Source organism: Lasioglossum baleicum, chromosome 15, assembly GCF_051020765.1.
Source record: "Lasioglossum baleicum chromosome 15, iyLasBale1, whole genome shotgun sequence".
NCBI lineage: Eukaryota > Metazoa > Arthropoda > Insecta > Hymenoptera > Halictidae > Lasioglossum > Lasioglossum baleicum.
This window is the reverse complement of record NC_134943.1, coordinates 9,356,705-9,370,563: the sequence shown is the minus strand read 5'-3', so window position 1 is coordinate 9,370,563 and position 13,859 is coordinate 9,356,705. Positions and strand designations below refer to the sequence as shown.

At 41.6% G+C, this 13,859-nt stretch overlaps 4 protein-coding genes across 5 annotated transcripts; 2 read left to right on the top strand and 2 right to left on the bottom strand.

Moving 5' to 3' along the window:
* Window positions 1-705: 705 nt before the first annotated feature.
* Window positions 706-6,415, top strand: LOC143216193 (uncharacterized). The gene is made up of 3 exons (XM_076439033.1): window positions 706-932; window positions 1,283-1,412; window positions 1,731-6,415. Exons 2-3 carry the CDS (start codon window positions 1,317-1,319, stop codon window positions 3,996-3,998), a joined length of 2,364 nt encoding a protein of 787 aa, XP_076295148.1. The 5' UTR covers window positions 706-932; window positions 1,283-1,316; the 3' UTR covers window positions 3,999-6,415.
* Window positions 5,720-6,432, bottom strand: Snrpg (small nuclear ribonucleoprotein G). Its single transcript, XM_076439083.1, has 4 exons — window positions 6,288-6,432; window positions 6,171-6,193; window positions 5,920-6,044; window positions 5,720-5,845 (listed from the first exon to the last, which is right to left on the bottom strand). The coding sequence occupies exons 1-4, from the start codon at window positions 6,317-6,319 to the stop codon at window positions 5,795-5,797; spliced, it is 231 nt and encodes a 76-aa protein (XP_076295198.1). The 5' UTR covers window positions 6,320-6,432; the 3' UTR covers window positions 5,720-5,794.
* A 405-nt stretch (window positions 6,433-6,837) lies between these two features.
* Window positions 6,838-9,376, top strand: LOC143216205 (interleukin enhancer-binding factor 2 homolog). Its single transcript, XM_076439059.1, has 4 exons — window positions 6,838-6,997; window positions 7,399-7,709; window positions 7,787-8,351; window positions 8,768-9,376. The coding sequence occupies exons 2-4, from the start codon at window positions 7,410-7,412 to the stop codon at window positions 9,052-9,054; spliced, it is 1,152 nt and encodes a 383-aa protein (XP_076295174.1). The 5' UTR covers window positions 6,838-6,997; window positions 7,399-7,409; the 3' UTR covers window positions 9,055-9,376.
* Window positions 9,377-9,454: 78 nt separating this feature from the next.
* Scgbeta (sarcoglycan beta) lies at window positions 9,455-13,600 on the bottom strand. Of its 2 annotated transcripts, XM_076439067.1 has the most exons (5): window positions 11,914-13,600; window positions 11,651-11,728; window positions 11,281-11,426; window positions 10,939-11,185; window positions 9,455-10,362 (listed from the first exon to the last, which is right to left on the bottom strand). In XM_076439067.1, exons 3-5 carry the CDS (start codon window positions 11,412-11,414, stop codon window positions 9,718-9,720), a joined length of 1,026 nt encoding a protein of 341 aa, XP_076295182.1. In that variant the 5' UTR covers window positions 11,415-11,426; window positions 11,651-11,728; window positions 11,914-13,600; the 3' UTR covers window positions 9,455-9,717. The 2 variants fall into 2 exon arrangements, with proteins under 2 accessions (XP_076295182.1, XP_076295181.1); XM_076439066.1 differs by lacking the exon at window positions 11,651-11,728.
* Between the last annotated feature and the right edge of the window lie 259 nt (window positions 13,601-13,859).

Below are 13,859 nucleotides of genomic sequence, written 5' to 3'. Positions count from 1 at the left end.
GCAGATGGAAATGCATTGATCAACGAGAACGTCAAAGAAAATCTTATGATCTTTGCTTATTATTTATTTAATATATTTTCTATGCATTACAAACATCACGGTGTAGTTCTCCTTGCAAACGATACCACGAAAAACAGTCTAGACGGAGTTGGGCATAAATCAGTACTAATTTTTCATTCGATAAGAAGAGGTTATCACTATATAATTGCTCAGAACAATTGTTGTATTTACTTCATTCTTATACAGGAACTATGCGAAACGGCGTAGAGGTCGCTAACAAAATCATTTCTCATTTCTCAATGAAGACAATTTCAATGGCTACGAATCAATTCACGATTCAATAACTCATTCACTCATCGATCCAGCCTATAATTGAATGCCCATTTCCATTAACTGTGATTACACGCCAGTTACATCGAGAACTAGTGAATTGCAGCTGATAATCGAATATTCGAAACCGAAATTCTATTAAAAATTACCTTCCTGTGTTCACTAAAAACAATCAAATATTCCTCACTAAATTTATTTGCCAACCCAATATATTACACTAAAATTATATCCCCATTGTCGAAATGAAAGAAAAAAGAATATATAAATATCAAAGAAGCTAATCGAAGAGAGTTGACGAAGTGGGAGAAACCTCCCCTTACCACATTTTCCCGCCAATGAGGTTCGTTCGCTAGACTGTCCGCACGTCTATAAAGAATGAATTCGCTGTTACGTTTCCGCATTATAGCACTGTAAACAGTATCTGAGAGAAGTGAAAACGCACTTCCCCCGAGTGGAAACGTACGTCCCTGTCAATCAGCAATGTTTTCCTTAAAAATGTAGAAGAGAGCCCGGATCATCGACCAAACCGTCAATGTTTCACGAAGTACCTATGCGTTGCGACGATGGATCTTGGTTCACGACGAACATAAATTTACGAGCCAGTAAGTGTCAGTCGAATTAATAGACTTATCGATTATCGTCGGTGACAATATCACGAAGGATCTGTGAGCGTTTTCGTTGACAAAATGTCCCGAATCGTCTCCGGACGTTGAACAATGTACGATTCGTACAGTACGAACGTTGGTTTGTCAGTGACCAATAACCTAACAATTCTCTCGTAAGTGGGGAATAGTTTTCAACGATGTCTCCCAAAATCGTCGGAATTTTTATCAGCTTGCACGAAGTGCTTTGCCTTGCTGTTTTCAAGGAAATTGTGCCAAAACGTCGTGTTACTTTGCGACAGTGTCGGCAAACCGTTGCACGATCGTGAAGCTTTACTTCGATGTTGCAGGGTGTAAACAGATTTCCGTTTTCGTGCTGCGAAAATGGCACAAACGACGCTGCCGAATCTTGCCTCAAAACCGTTGACTACGTCTGCCATGTGTCCCACCGATTTCTCTGCGTCGACCTCCCTGTCCGACGTGAGTTTGGCATTTGCAATATACATAAAATAGTATAAAATTGTGGAACAAGGGGTAATTGCGAAGCAATAATGGATTTGTAGCTGCTGTGATACAACATAGGGACAGAGCAATTATCAAAGATAATCGGTAACAGTGTTTGTAATCCCAGAAGTAATAATCCCACGATAGACAATCCAGGGCAGAATTCATCGTTCTACAAAGTTCACTGCGTCGCTGTGTCCATTACTGTTCCCTTAGTGCTCCATATTTTTGTCACAATTTCTTAAAAGAGCTTGGAACAAAGTCTTAGTTTATTCTAATACCACTCGTTTGCAGGTATTGAAGTCGGAGCCGGTGAAAAGACTACTGAACCAACCAAATATCATTTTTAAAGCGATCCCTCTGAACGCTACTCCAGTTAACCACAACAAGGTTACCAATAAGATGAACAACATTCATTTAGATGTAAAGGAATCAAAGACCAAATTGAACACAACAATTCTACCTGATGAAGAATGGAACGAGGAAGATAAGAATCTTCTACCTTCTAAGAAGAAGGGTAAATCAGAGATTATGCTAGTGCCTATAAAATCCGAGATGAAGCCTTGTGGACACTACGAACCATGCGAGAATATAGTATGCGACGTGGCTGTGCAACAGTATGTGGACAGAGAAGGATCGTCGCCTCTGATATCGACCAACATAGAAGAGGATGAGATAACCGCTCCAGTGGCGAAACACTGTAAGAACGAGAAATGCGATGCTTTAAGCATCGACCATGACCGCTGCCGTAGAGCAGTGGTGAGATTGTACAGGTGCAATCGGTCGAAAGCGTGCGACATTTGCGGCACGGAGTTGCAGACGCGACGATGTCGCATACACCATAAGAACTGCACGAGAAAGAACGAGTACAGGCATAACGAGTCGAATGGCGCTGAAATATTGAAAGTACGAATGCGGGAAAGAGAGATTCAGATGATGGAGGCTTCCAAACTGAGTAGGAAAGACTACTCGGACCCTGCCGCGGTGATGCAGACCTTGACGAAGAACGAGGAGCTGATTGTTATCTCGAAATCAGTTCCTGTACAGCAGTCGCAGCCACAACCGCAGCCTCAACTGCAGCCACAATCGCAGCCGCAAACGAACACTATAAATAGCATTTTTGGAAGACTTTTACCCAACCTACCTAACCTAGTGTTATCATCGGAAAATGTGGTTCTTGGTAAATCGCAGTGTTCGAACAAAAACGGCATAACTGCTCCGATACAAGTAGCCACGCCGGACGCTATAAACTCACGGTTTATCGCGGCAACCAATTCTGTTCCTTTAGCTCATAATCAATATGTTACATTCACAACGCAACACGGTACGCAACCTCTCACGTTGAACGACATACTTTTCACGCAATCTCACGTTATGAGCACACCAATCCAGCCAAAACCGATGCTCACACCCATCCGCGTCGTACCTATAACTAATTTGATAACGCAACCGTCGCTATTACATCAGACGCAGGGTGTACCCAGGTATTGCATCATGGCAGACCCGTCTATATCCATGCCATTGTCCTTAGGGAACCCGCAGGCTATGCAACTAGGATCAATGAGCTTGACCGTAACAAATCAGCAGTCGATTCAGCAAAAAACGGTACCGTTGACTCTGGCGAATGCGCTGCAGATTCAACCGTCGGTGGTACCACAACCGTCGACGGTATCACAGTCATCGACGGTACTGCAGCCGTCGACGGTACCACAGCCGTCGGTGGTACCACAGTCGTCGGCGGTACCACAGCAATCGATAACGGTACCAAAGCCAAGTCTGATTCCGCGGAAGATATCGAAGATCGAGATTCCACGCTACTATAGCCGGCGCAAGAAGCGGACCAGCAGCCCAAGGATGAAACCCAGACTTAAAAAGAAAGAGTTCAAATGCGAGTATTGCCTTAAGCGTTTCAGCACCGATTGGTATTTCAAGTTGCATGTCGCTAAGCACAATGGCGAGTCGCCGTACTTTTGCAAGATATGCAAAGAATCGTTCCCCAATTATGTCGAGCTGAGGACGCACAGGGTACTCAATCATAAGAAGGTGATGTCGCCTCAGGATCAGTCTTTCTTGAAGAGGAAACAGATAATGCAACAGTCCTTCCAGTGCTTGGATTGCCCCGCGAATTGCCCTACCATGAAGGACTTGAAGTACCACAGGCAACTGAGACACGGCAAGGTAGCGTGCACCCTGTGCCACGCTGAAGTGAGGCAGGAAGAATTGGTCAAACACTTCGCGACAGTGCATAATCGGACTGAGAAAACTGTAAATAAAATAGATACTAGCATTGAAAATGGTAACGTATCCGCCGAGACTTTCGACGTGGAGGACGTTACAGAAATTGGTACGAACAGCTCGCAAGAAAAGGTGAAGACAAAGAACAAGGGTAAAATGAATGGACACAATTCTAATTTCGATGAGATTACTATTGACAATATAAAAATGGAATTGGATTATGATGATGATGATGGTGATAATAATGATGACGATCACGATCATGATGATAATGATTATGAAGAGGAGGAGGATGGCGAGGATGATGATAAGAATGATGAGACATAAAACATTCCAATGTATCCGTTCGCTGAACAGAAAGGGAAAATAGTTATTCAGATTGAAAGTATATTTGTTATGAGCCTCGAGTAAGAGATTGTTGGCAGAATATGCATAAGTACTACGGTTAATCGATTGTTACTTTTCCATGGTTGAATTTCGTTCGAGTTTCTTCACCTAATCAAACTTATGTTACGTAGCAAACCTTGCGCATGGAAAAAGATATTTTAAAATTAATTTTTTTTAATTTTTCAAATGAATCAAACGAATTGTCTACATAGGGACAGCGAGTATATTGTTCAGATGATGATTTAACAAATCGTATTTTTAAAGAGAGCAACACACTCGAAAGAAAAGAACACTGCTAAAGATCAAACGAGAAATTATACTTAAAAGTAAGCGAAAGAATTTTCGAACTGTGATACGTGACCATCTTTCCACTGTAACAGTTTTGTCATCTCACGTAAAAATTTACCACTATTGCAACTGTGCAAGCAAAGAAAGATATAATCACACATATATCTTAACACGCACAGCCCCGGTAACTTCGATGAGAAACAATGAATCTTTTCATCTTATTCTGGTAAAAAGTATTTTTAGCATGGAAAGAGAGATTTAGACGCCATTTCTTATGCTGCATTGTGTTCCTTTTACATTTAGTTGATTAGTTATTTAAAAAGTATTCACTCATTCATTCAGTCATTCATTCATTTACATAGGCGTAAGTTTAGAGTACTCCTTCAAGGTCACATACTTTGTCGACAGGGAAAAAGGGTAACATAACACTTTAAGTATCAGGCCGAAATCTTTCAGTAGAATTGTTTGAAAATGATGTTCGTGTTATCCGCAGAAGGTGTCGGCCTTCGTTTTACTTTTCACGATGAAAATGTATTGCTGCATGTAGAATACTATGATATCTGTGAATCTATTCTTAGATACGTTCAACTTCGTGAAACAACATTGAACACACGGTACTTTCATATCGTAAAAGATATATGAGAACTGCTATCGGATATACTAAAATTTGAGGCAGTATCGTTGTTGTACACAATGTAAAATAATAAGAAAGAACGTCTTGTCAGGGTGAATCACCCTTATCTTGTTATAGAAAGTGCTTTAAACTTCGAAATCAATACCCAGATTTTACTAAACGTTAACCAGGAAAAGGGAAAGTGAACGAATAGATACATCACAGAATGCTTAGATAAAAAGGTAATTTGCGTGTCACCTGAACATGTTCCTCGATAAAGGAAATAAATAAAATATCACGTGCCTTCTAAATTTTAATGTTCCTTATATACACACCAGAATATAATATTGGTTCCGTTGGTTGTTTTTACCGATTCTCGATCGACAATAACATTTATGCGACTTTTCATTCATGAAGCTGCAATCATATTACGATCTAGTAATTTAATAGATTTTAAAGACTTAAACATCATTATTTACCGGTAGATCGCATGAGGATTTCCCCAACTATGGATGTCTAAACAAATTATTTTTTCAATTAGTGTAACGTCAGAAATACTATGCGAAATTATAATGCGTCCTAAGTGTAACTTGTGACAGATACTGTTCATTGATGTATTTATAGACAAAACTTTTTGTAATAAACAAATATTTAATATCGCAGCATTTATTTAAAATAACAAGTTTTATTTCTCGCCGTGAATCGCTACGTTATTATACATGTTTTTATTTAGGGAAGGATTCAGTGTTAACTCGATGAATTATATAAAAAATCCTTTACTTAGTCTCTTAAGAATACAAATTATATTTTTATATAATTTCCATGTTCGCCGATCTCATATTCTATCTAGAGCTTCTAACATTATAACGCTGTTCCCACGTATTACCTGGAAAAATAAAATATACATTAAATCATGATTGGAAATCGTACGATTGTTGAATTCTGTACAGTATAACTCACCACCATGCCGATATTGTTTTTTGTACCATCTCTGCATTCTTCTATGCTTTCATCAATCACCATATTCATGAATGGATCAAATCCACGTAAAATACCAACAACATGTCGTCCACCATTTAATTTAACTGCAAAAAATTATAAATAAAACCTGGAGTAAATAAAATGCCAATGTTCATAACCTATAAATACAATCATCTTCGTTGTTCGACAAACGTGCTTTACCAATTGTTGCTAAAATCCACTTTACTTACGTGATAATTTCTTATCCATGTATCTAGAATAAAACAGAGTTATTCCATAATTTTTCATTAGATTTACGAAGAGCATGGGTACGTAACATTACGAAACAAATTATTTAACAGACTTACTTTTTCAGTTCGGGAGGATGTGCTTTACTCATTTTCAAGCTTCTGTTATCTGAATTAGATAGTTATGCAATCAATCTTTTAATTACATAAAAAATTGTGTATATTTATTGTTTATCCCGGCTTTCAAATACCGCACACCGTTCAGTGTCAACCAGTGTCAACTTACACTGCGTCAATGGCAGTCAATGGTCAAACCGCATTCAAATGTAATCGGATGATATATTTGGATTGCTGGAAAAACATAAAAAAGTGCAATTGGACTGTTTGCAAAAGCGGTAAATTATTCGTGGAGTTTCCAAAAATTATCGGATTTCAGTAATTATCATTGCTACCGTGTTTTTTAAATAAATAATTAACAAGAAGTCCCTCGAGACGGCAAAGGGGGTCCTCGCTCGCAGCCAATGGTTGTAATGGGGTTACGTGGCCCCTGTAAAGTGGGCCGCAAAAATACATTGGATGATAGGTCTATCGCTATACCTAGTCGGTGCCGAAATATTGTAAGTAGATGGCGCTGAAACGATGCTTCTTCTGTCATGCGTCATCGTCGTATCTTCCCGTGCATACTTCGTGGTGAAAACTATACCGAGTGTTGCTTGTTTGTCGCTGTTTAAAGTATCGTGTGACTATTTAACATAAAAACTAAGAATTTATATTTACAAACTGTGGTAGAGCTAAACCAAAGAGAAACTTTTGAAACGCTTCATATCCTGGTAAGTTTTTATCGTACACGATTCACTTTATGTGATTATTTTCAGAAAAAACGGAATGATGCCGCCGGAACGGTGTTATGGTTAGTCTTCGTGCGGCCTCCATTATTTTATATCGTATTACCAGTTTTAGGCTATTCATTTACCTATCGCTTAGTTCAATAGTTTTTAAACAACACAAGTCTTACTTACATCTTACATCTTACATCTTCCAAATAAATTCCTTCCTTCTTTTTATCATAGGCAACATAAGATAATATCCTTTATTAGCAGAATAAATGTATAAAACGTAATTAATATAGTCTGCTATGCGCAAAAAATGACCTATAACATTGATTCGCTATGTTGTTGTTTTCGTTTAGCCATTGAAGGATCAAGTAACTTTTAAAGCTTTGTTTTCACAGATCCATACAACATGGTGCGTGGTGGGCGTGGTGGAATGATCAGGGGAGGACGAGGAGGCATGGGACGTGGAATGGGATTTCCAAGGAAACAGTTTCTGCCGCGTCTTCCATTCGACTATACCCTTTGCGAAGCTGCTTTTCCAAGGGTAAAACCTGCGCCGGATGAGAATGAGTTCGTACTAGCCCTCCTAAAGAAGAATGGAGACATGTATCCTACAGCGAAGGAGCAAACATCTATTTTAAATCTAGTGACTAAACTACAAAGTGTATTGGATAATTTAATCGTTGCTCCGGGCAGCTTTGAAGCTTGCGTAGGTGTCCTGCAATTATATTATATATATAAACATTGTTAATAAATCTCTATTTAACCATTGATTTGTTTTTACAGCAACTAGAGGAAGTAAGACAAGTAGGAAGCTTTAAGAAGGGAACGATGATCAAGGGTCACAATGTAGCCGACATTGTAGTGATTCTGAAGACGTTGCCCACCAAAACAGCGGTAGAGGCACTTGGTACAAAAGTCAACAATGATCTGAAGGTTGTTAATCCAAAGGAAATGTTCAGACTGACTACCACAGAGCGCGGTTTCGACATTGCTAATAATGAAGCGACTGTGCGAGTGTTGATCACCACGTTACATCAGAATCTACGAAAATTGGAGTCCGATCAGCACTTAGATGTTAAGATATGCCAGGGCCACCTCGCTGCAATAAGACATTCCCGTTGGTTCGAAGAAAACGCTCACCATTCCACTATCAAAGTTCTCATCAGACTGCTCAGAGACTTGAGAAGTAGATTCGAGGGTCTGGAGCCACTGTCCCCTTGGATGCTGGATTTATTGGCGCACAATGCGATCATGAATAATCCTAGCAGACAAGCGTTGCCAATAAATCAGGCGTACAAGAGAGTACTTCAGCTGCTCGCCTCTGGACTCTTTCTCCCGGGATCCGCTGGTGAGATTTCTCGATGTTTATCGTTAGAATGCAGATTTTATGCTTTTATTATAGATTTTATATTTTATACTTTTATTATGATCCACCTAAGTGTGTAGCCACCTAAATATCTCCTTTTGTTTTGATCACATAACAAATATTTTTAATGCAATGTAAATGCTATCGCAGGTGAATACTTTGCAGATGTTGTTTTTTTTAGGGTCTTTTTTCTGTATTCTAGTTGACAATAAAACGCATTTATAGGCATATTGATAACGTGACAAAGCATTCACCTTGCGATAGCATTTACACTGCATCCAAAACATTTGTTATGTGGTCAAAAATAAAGGAGATATTTAGGTGGCTACATTTAGGTGGACCATCCTGTATTCTGGGTGAGTTACTCAACTGTACCACTAATGCTCACTTTGATTTAGGCATCTCCGATCCATGCGAGGGCGGCAATATTCGCGTGCACACGGCGATGACTTTGGAGCAACAAGATCTCGTGTGTCTCACGGCTCAAACACTGTTGCGTGTGCTGGCCCATGGTGGTTACCGGCCCCTTCTCGAGGGTACCAACAAACTAGCCGTGGAAATGAGCGTGTGGGCAGGTGGCGTGGTCGCCAGTCCCCTGGACAAGGCATACGAGCCTCCCACGGAGCAAGAACAACAAGAGGACATGGACGAGAGTAACGAAGAGATGATAACAGAGAGTGCTTAACTTATAATTTCACATAGTCGTATGAATTCTCTCGAACAGCTTTGCCGCGACAAAGATAAGGACTCAAACACTACGATCAATTTTCTACAATGACGATTTATTCATTAACTCCTTATTCGATACAAAAGATAATTGTATTTCAGTATTGCGTACGAATTTTACTGATTCACGAACTTTCTATCAACAGTAAACGTAACTAGTGCAGATGCGTTGACTTCATTGTAATTGTGTGTGGTATTGTACGTGACTCTTAGAGGCCTGTGTGTGTGGGGCAGTCTTTAACCGACTTTATATCTCTGTAATAAAACCCAAATTACGTCTACGTAGTATTCTTACAGAGTATACGCCTCTCAGAGTATTTCCCGACTGTTCAAATCCATCCATGTACAGAGTGTCACAAAATGTATTAATCGATGCAATAGAAAGAAAGGGTCAAGGATCCATTTTTTAAACAGATCAACACCGATCCAGAGCTACGTGACATATCATTTTGATACACCCTGTAACAGTAACTGATTAAAGTTTCCTTTAATCTCTCAACGTCTCATCGTTGTCCAAGAGTAACAAAGTATCAAGCAGCGCGTGTACAGTGTACATGCTTGTCGGCAGTGCTGGACACGACGAATAATCGAAACGTTACATCGTTACAGCCTTTCCTCGATCCTATCGCGAGCAAGGATCGTTCTCCGGAGTTCTACTGACGCGAGCACAGCTCACGGACCTGCTGCTGCCGCCAGACCGAACTGGAACCTTGAACAGCTTCCCTTGAGGCATGCAGATGCAGACTTTGTACTGTTCGTGGCCAGGATTCTGCAAGAACAACGGCGCGACGGGAATATTGTCCACATCGATAGAAATACCATCGGTAGCGTCCAGGACGATGCTGCCGTTGATGCTCTTCAAGAAAATGTCTGTGTCCGCGCTCCAAACGATATCCTTGCTCTCCATGGTCGTTCCTTCGGCGCCTTGCATGTCAATCTGCTCGTCAGAATTCACCGTTAAGCTCTCGTTCACCGGCGACGTGATTCTATGGGTTTCCGCGATCTTCACATCGATTTTTTCAACGCCCGCCGGCAAGCTGAAGTTAGGGAAGTCAGTGGTGAAATAGATAGCGCCGGTCCTAGGGTCCTTGATCTCGAATGACTCCACCTGAGACCAGGCGGTGCCGTTCGATAGGATTGTCACTTTGGAACTAGGCTCGTCGTTGGCTCGACGACCGTGAACCTTGATTTGTACACCGCCCTCGTCGCCGGAAACCTCCATCGGCTCGTCCCCGTAGCCCTGGCAAACCTCCGACTGCAGACACACCTGCAAACCAACACAATGTTACCATATTTATTTATGGTTTATCGCTTGCTGCGACCTGTTGACCTTGTGATCATTTTTATTTATTTCATTTTAGTTAAGGGGGCAGACTCGTTTCCTCTCAATTCTCGATAATGCAAAAATGGGGGTTTTCAGTAGTCAAAAGCGCTAGATAAGAGATCAAACTAGGCCGCGATTGCCCTCAAAAGTCCTATTATAGAAGCATAAAGCTGCGCATGTAGCTATTTTATGAAATAATAATGCAAATTACGCCTCGTACACGTAAAAATAGGACTTTTGGGGGGAATTGCGGCCTAGATTGATCTTTTATCTAGCGCTTTTGACTACTGAAAACCCTATCTTTGCATTATCGAGAATTGAGAAGGCGCATCTCGCACCCTTGTAATCTTAGAAACGAGTCTACTCCCTTAGCCGCGTAAGTCGAGGACCTACTGTATCAAGATATTAGGTCAGTGCAAAAGTTCTTGCTTGATTTCGCATTAAAATTCAACAATTCACTCTGCATTCGAAAAATTGTCAACAGGTCGACGTGTAGTCTTTTTCCAACTTTTAACTGACACTGTCCAAGTCGGTCTTCCCGTAAAACTTGACGAGATTCTCGTCAGGTATCACTTCCATTGCCTCCATTCCCTGGGTGATTCGTAGCACGGCTATCACAGTGATGTTGAGGAAGAGATTACAGAGGCCGATTATCGCCAGGACGAGGGTCAACGTCCACAGGCAGTAACGTCGTCTCGTTGGCTTCTCATTGGAAGCGGACATTCCAGGGGAAGATCCGGTCATCGTCTGGTTCACGTTCTCGCAACTGAAACCCCACGATATTAACTATTGTCGTAAACTTTAGCCTGCAACGGGAAACCCTTAGAATTTCTGTAACTTTCAGCTGTATGGGATCGTCACCTCGCCCTGACACTGTTGCAATTGTTCTGCTGCATGTAGCCCTTGATCAGAGGTCCATCGCTGTTCGACAAGTTGTCCTCGGCCTTCGATATCGAGCCAGTGTCATTGCCACATGCGTCGAGGAGGGCGGACATTGAATGACCGTGCTGCGTGCACAGAGAAAATTGATACACAAGTTTTTCAGAAAATTCTACAAGACACTCTGCATAAACGATTACGTGTAGACAGCGGAGTTTATGCATTTATGACCAAAAACGGATAGCTGCAATTTGAAACAGTAGAAACATTGAACGAATTGAAGAGTATCATTGCTTTTGTCCTGTTGACCGTGTTAAAGGAAGAAACACAAATTTTTAGTTGGTTCCAGTACCTTGTAGTTGATGAAGAGAATTTTTATTTTGCATAAAGATCCGCAGTCTAATTACGTGTGCCGAGTGTTCCCACGGGCCTGTGGATATAAATGGTAAATAATCTTCTGTTAGTTTCTTTAATTTGCGAGGAGTGTAATAGTAAATGATGTTATGAATTGTGCAGGGTGTTCGAGTATCCTTGTAGCAGGCTCCGTTTCGTTAAGGAAGCTTTCTGGAACGTGCGGATGACGTTCGTTCGCGGATTCATGGCAGAAATTCTTACCCCGCTGAGAATCGCTGCCGTAATGCGGGATGAAAACGAAAATAGAGCGGCGATAGTTCGCTTTCGGGCGAACACACGAGCAGTGTGGCAGGACCAAGACTTGTCTCCCACTCTAACTCGTCCCTTCTACAACGCCATACCCCCATTCTCCGGTGGCGAGCATCCCCATGTCCTGGTCACGTGACGCGTTTCGTCTCTGTCATACATGTGCCGCGATGTCACGTGATTAGTTCGGTTATGAGAGAGAGAGGGTAACCGTATTCCCCTCAATTTCCCCGGTCTGACGACACTGCACATGAGCCATGTAACGTAACGAAAACTAGGTGAAATCCGCCGGCCGGCGCTTGCGCGTCCAAGGATCGATGCTTGGGATTTCGGGTGGGTTTATTCGAATTTTTATAGATGCTCCCTTTATACACGGATGTTTCCTCATTTTTAGTGAAAATTGCGAAACCGGAAGTGTACAAGGCGCGAATTGTGGGCGCCTGTACTTGACGCGAAACTATAAAAAGGCAGTGCAATATATATGTTAGTAATAATAATTGCAAGGCTCGCGCTTCCCTCGCGTATAATCAGCGTACTAATTGCATAATATATTTGCTCGTCATACTGTTAGATTGTCCAAAAAGTTTTTTTCGGAATGTGTTGTTTGAAACTTTAATATTGCTAAATAAATATTAGGTTGTCCCTGTTACGTCCCGGAGTCTGACTTTCGCGAAAACTATCGTTCCGCGACCCATTCCCCTTACTGGACGTTCTCAAATGCGATACAACCTTTTGTCCACGCGGCACGTTACGTCCGACGTCTGACTGGGAACCACGACTTTCGCGAACATGCGTATTCTACTTAACGCTTACAGTAGATTCGCCCCAAAGCGGCGGACGAGAACAGAGATAACTGAGACGGCGCGAATCTTCGCAGGGAAATATCTAGCAACTTATCGGACAGTTGAGTATAGCGATCGGTGAAGACAGGCAGGCTTCCTTTATGCGAACTGCTTCCGTTGCTCGCTGACGGCTGCAGTCGAATCAGGCTGGATCGTCGTAGGAAGGACGATGATCCTCACTCGTCCTGGGAAGATCACGTCGTCGGTGATCCTCGGTTGGCGGGAGATACCCCGCTGTTGTCCTCCGTCCCGCGTTCGTTGACGCGCACGAGCTTTCGTAATTGATAGCGACGAATGCGAATTGAATAGGAAAGTATCGCCAGCACGAGGATGTAGGGAGAAGAACTAAGCGAGACTCACTTATTAAATTAATAACTGGGAATATATTTGTAACGTATGAAATGAAATTATAATGAACTAGAAGCGCGTGTTATAGCAGGACCGCTCAAAGGCGGATGAGAGCGAGGACTCGTCGGAGTCTGGACCGGGACATCCAGGAGGCGGCGAGCCTCGCTGGAGTCTTGAACGAACGTGTCAGACTGGTTGTCCGAATTGAACTGAATTAACTGAACTCTTTTTAGGATCATGAGGTCGAATACATAGGTGTCTTATCTTCTACCGGATGTCTCGTTAGACATAACGCTATGGATGTTATGAGAAGCGCGCGATTAATGATTACTATATATGATTATTATACAAGGGTTAAGATAAGAATGGGTATATGGTATGAGGTGAGAATCGGATCTGATGAACGGAGCGAAGTATGACTACTTATAACTAATCAATATTCTTAATAATTACGGTTACAATATCCTACTCTTATTGGCTATGCTTATAACCTATGGCAACACGTCGGCAGACGTGACAGTCCCAGAAGTTGGATTTCGATTCACGCATATAATGCAAATTCATGTTAGAAAGTACTAAAACATTAACATAAAGATTATCGCATTGTTTGTATTTATTTAGCAACATTAAAGGTACACATTCCCGAAGAAACTTTTGGGGCAACTTGAGGGTCAAAGGTTCCATTACATTCGAATCGAAATGACACGTCGG

Excerpts from the sequence above, each read along its gene's own strand:
- LOC143216193 (XM_076439033.1), top strand. The coding sequence starts at position 1,317 with ATGGCACAAACGACGCTGCCGAATCTTGCCTCAAAACCGTTGACTACG. Across the intron at positions 1,413-1,730 it reads CGTCGACCTCCCTGTCCGAC|GTATTGAAGTCGGAGCCGGT; the intron begins GTGAGTTTGGCA and ends ACTCGTTTGCAG.
- Snrpg (XM_076439083.1), bottom strand. The coding sequence starts at position 6,319 with ATGAGTAAAGCACATCCTCCCGAACTGAAAAA. Across the intron at positions 6,045-6,170 it reads CATGGATAAGAAATTATCAC|TTAAATTAAATGGTGGACGA; the intron begins GTAAGTAAAGTG and ends AATTTTTTGCAG. Across the intron at positions 5,846-5,919 it reads AAAACAATATCGGCATGGTG|GTAATACGTGGGAACAGCGT; the intron begins GTGAGTTATACT and ends TTATTTTTCCAG.
- LOC143216205 (XM_076439059.1), top strand. The coding sequence starts at position 7,410 with ATGGTGCGTGGTGGGCGTGGTGGAATGATCAGGGGAGGACGAGGAGGC. Across the intron at positions 7,710-7,786 it reads CGGGCAGCTTTGAAGCTTGC|CAACTAGAGGAAGTAAGACA; the intron begins GTAGGTGTCCTG and ends TTGTTTTTACAG. Across the intron at positions 8,352-8,767 it reads CTTTCTCCCGGGATCCGCTG|GCATCTCCGATCCATGCGAG; the intron begins GTGAGATTTCTC and ends ACTTTGATTTAG.
- Scgbeta (XM_076439067.1), bottom strand. The coding sequence starts at position 11,414 with ATGTCCGCCCTCCTCGACGCATGTGGCAATGACACTGGCTCGATATCG. Across the intron at positions 11,186-11,280 it reads TGCAACAGTGTCAGGGCGAG|TTGCGAGAACGTGAACCAGA; the intron begins GTGACGATCCCA and ends GTGGGGTTTCAG. Across the intron at positions 10,363-10,938 it reads GGAAGACCGACTTGGACAGT|GTGTGTCTGCAGTCGGAGGT; the intron begins GTCAGTTAAAAG and ends GTTGGTTTGCAG.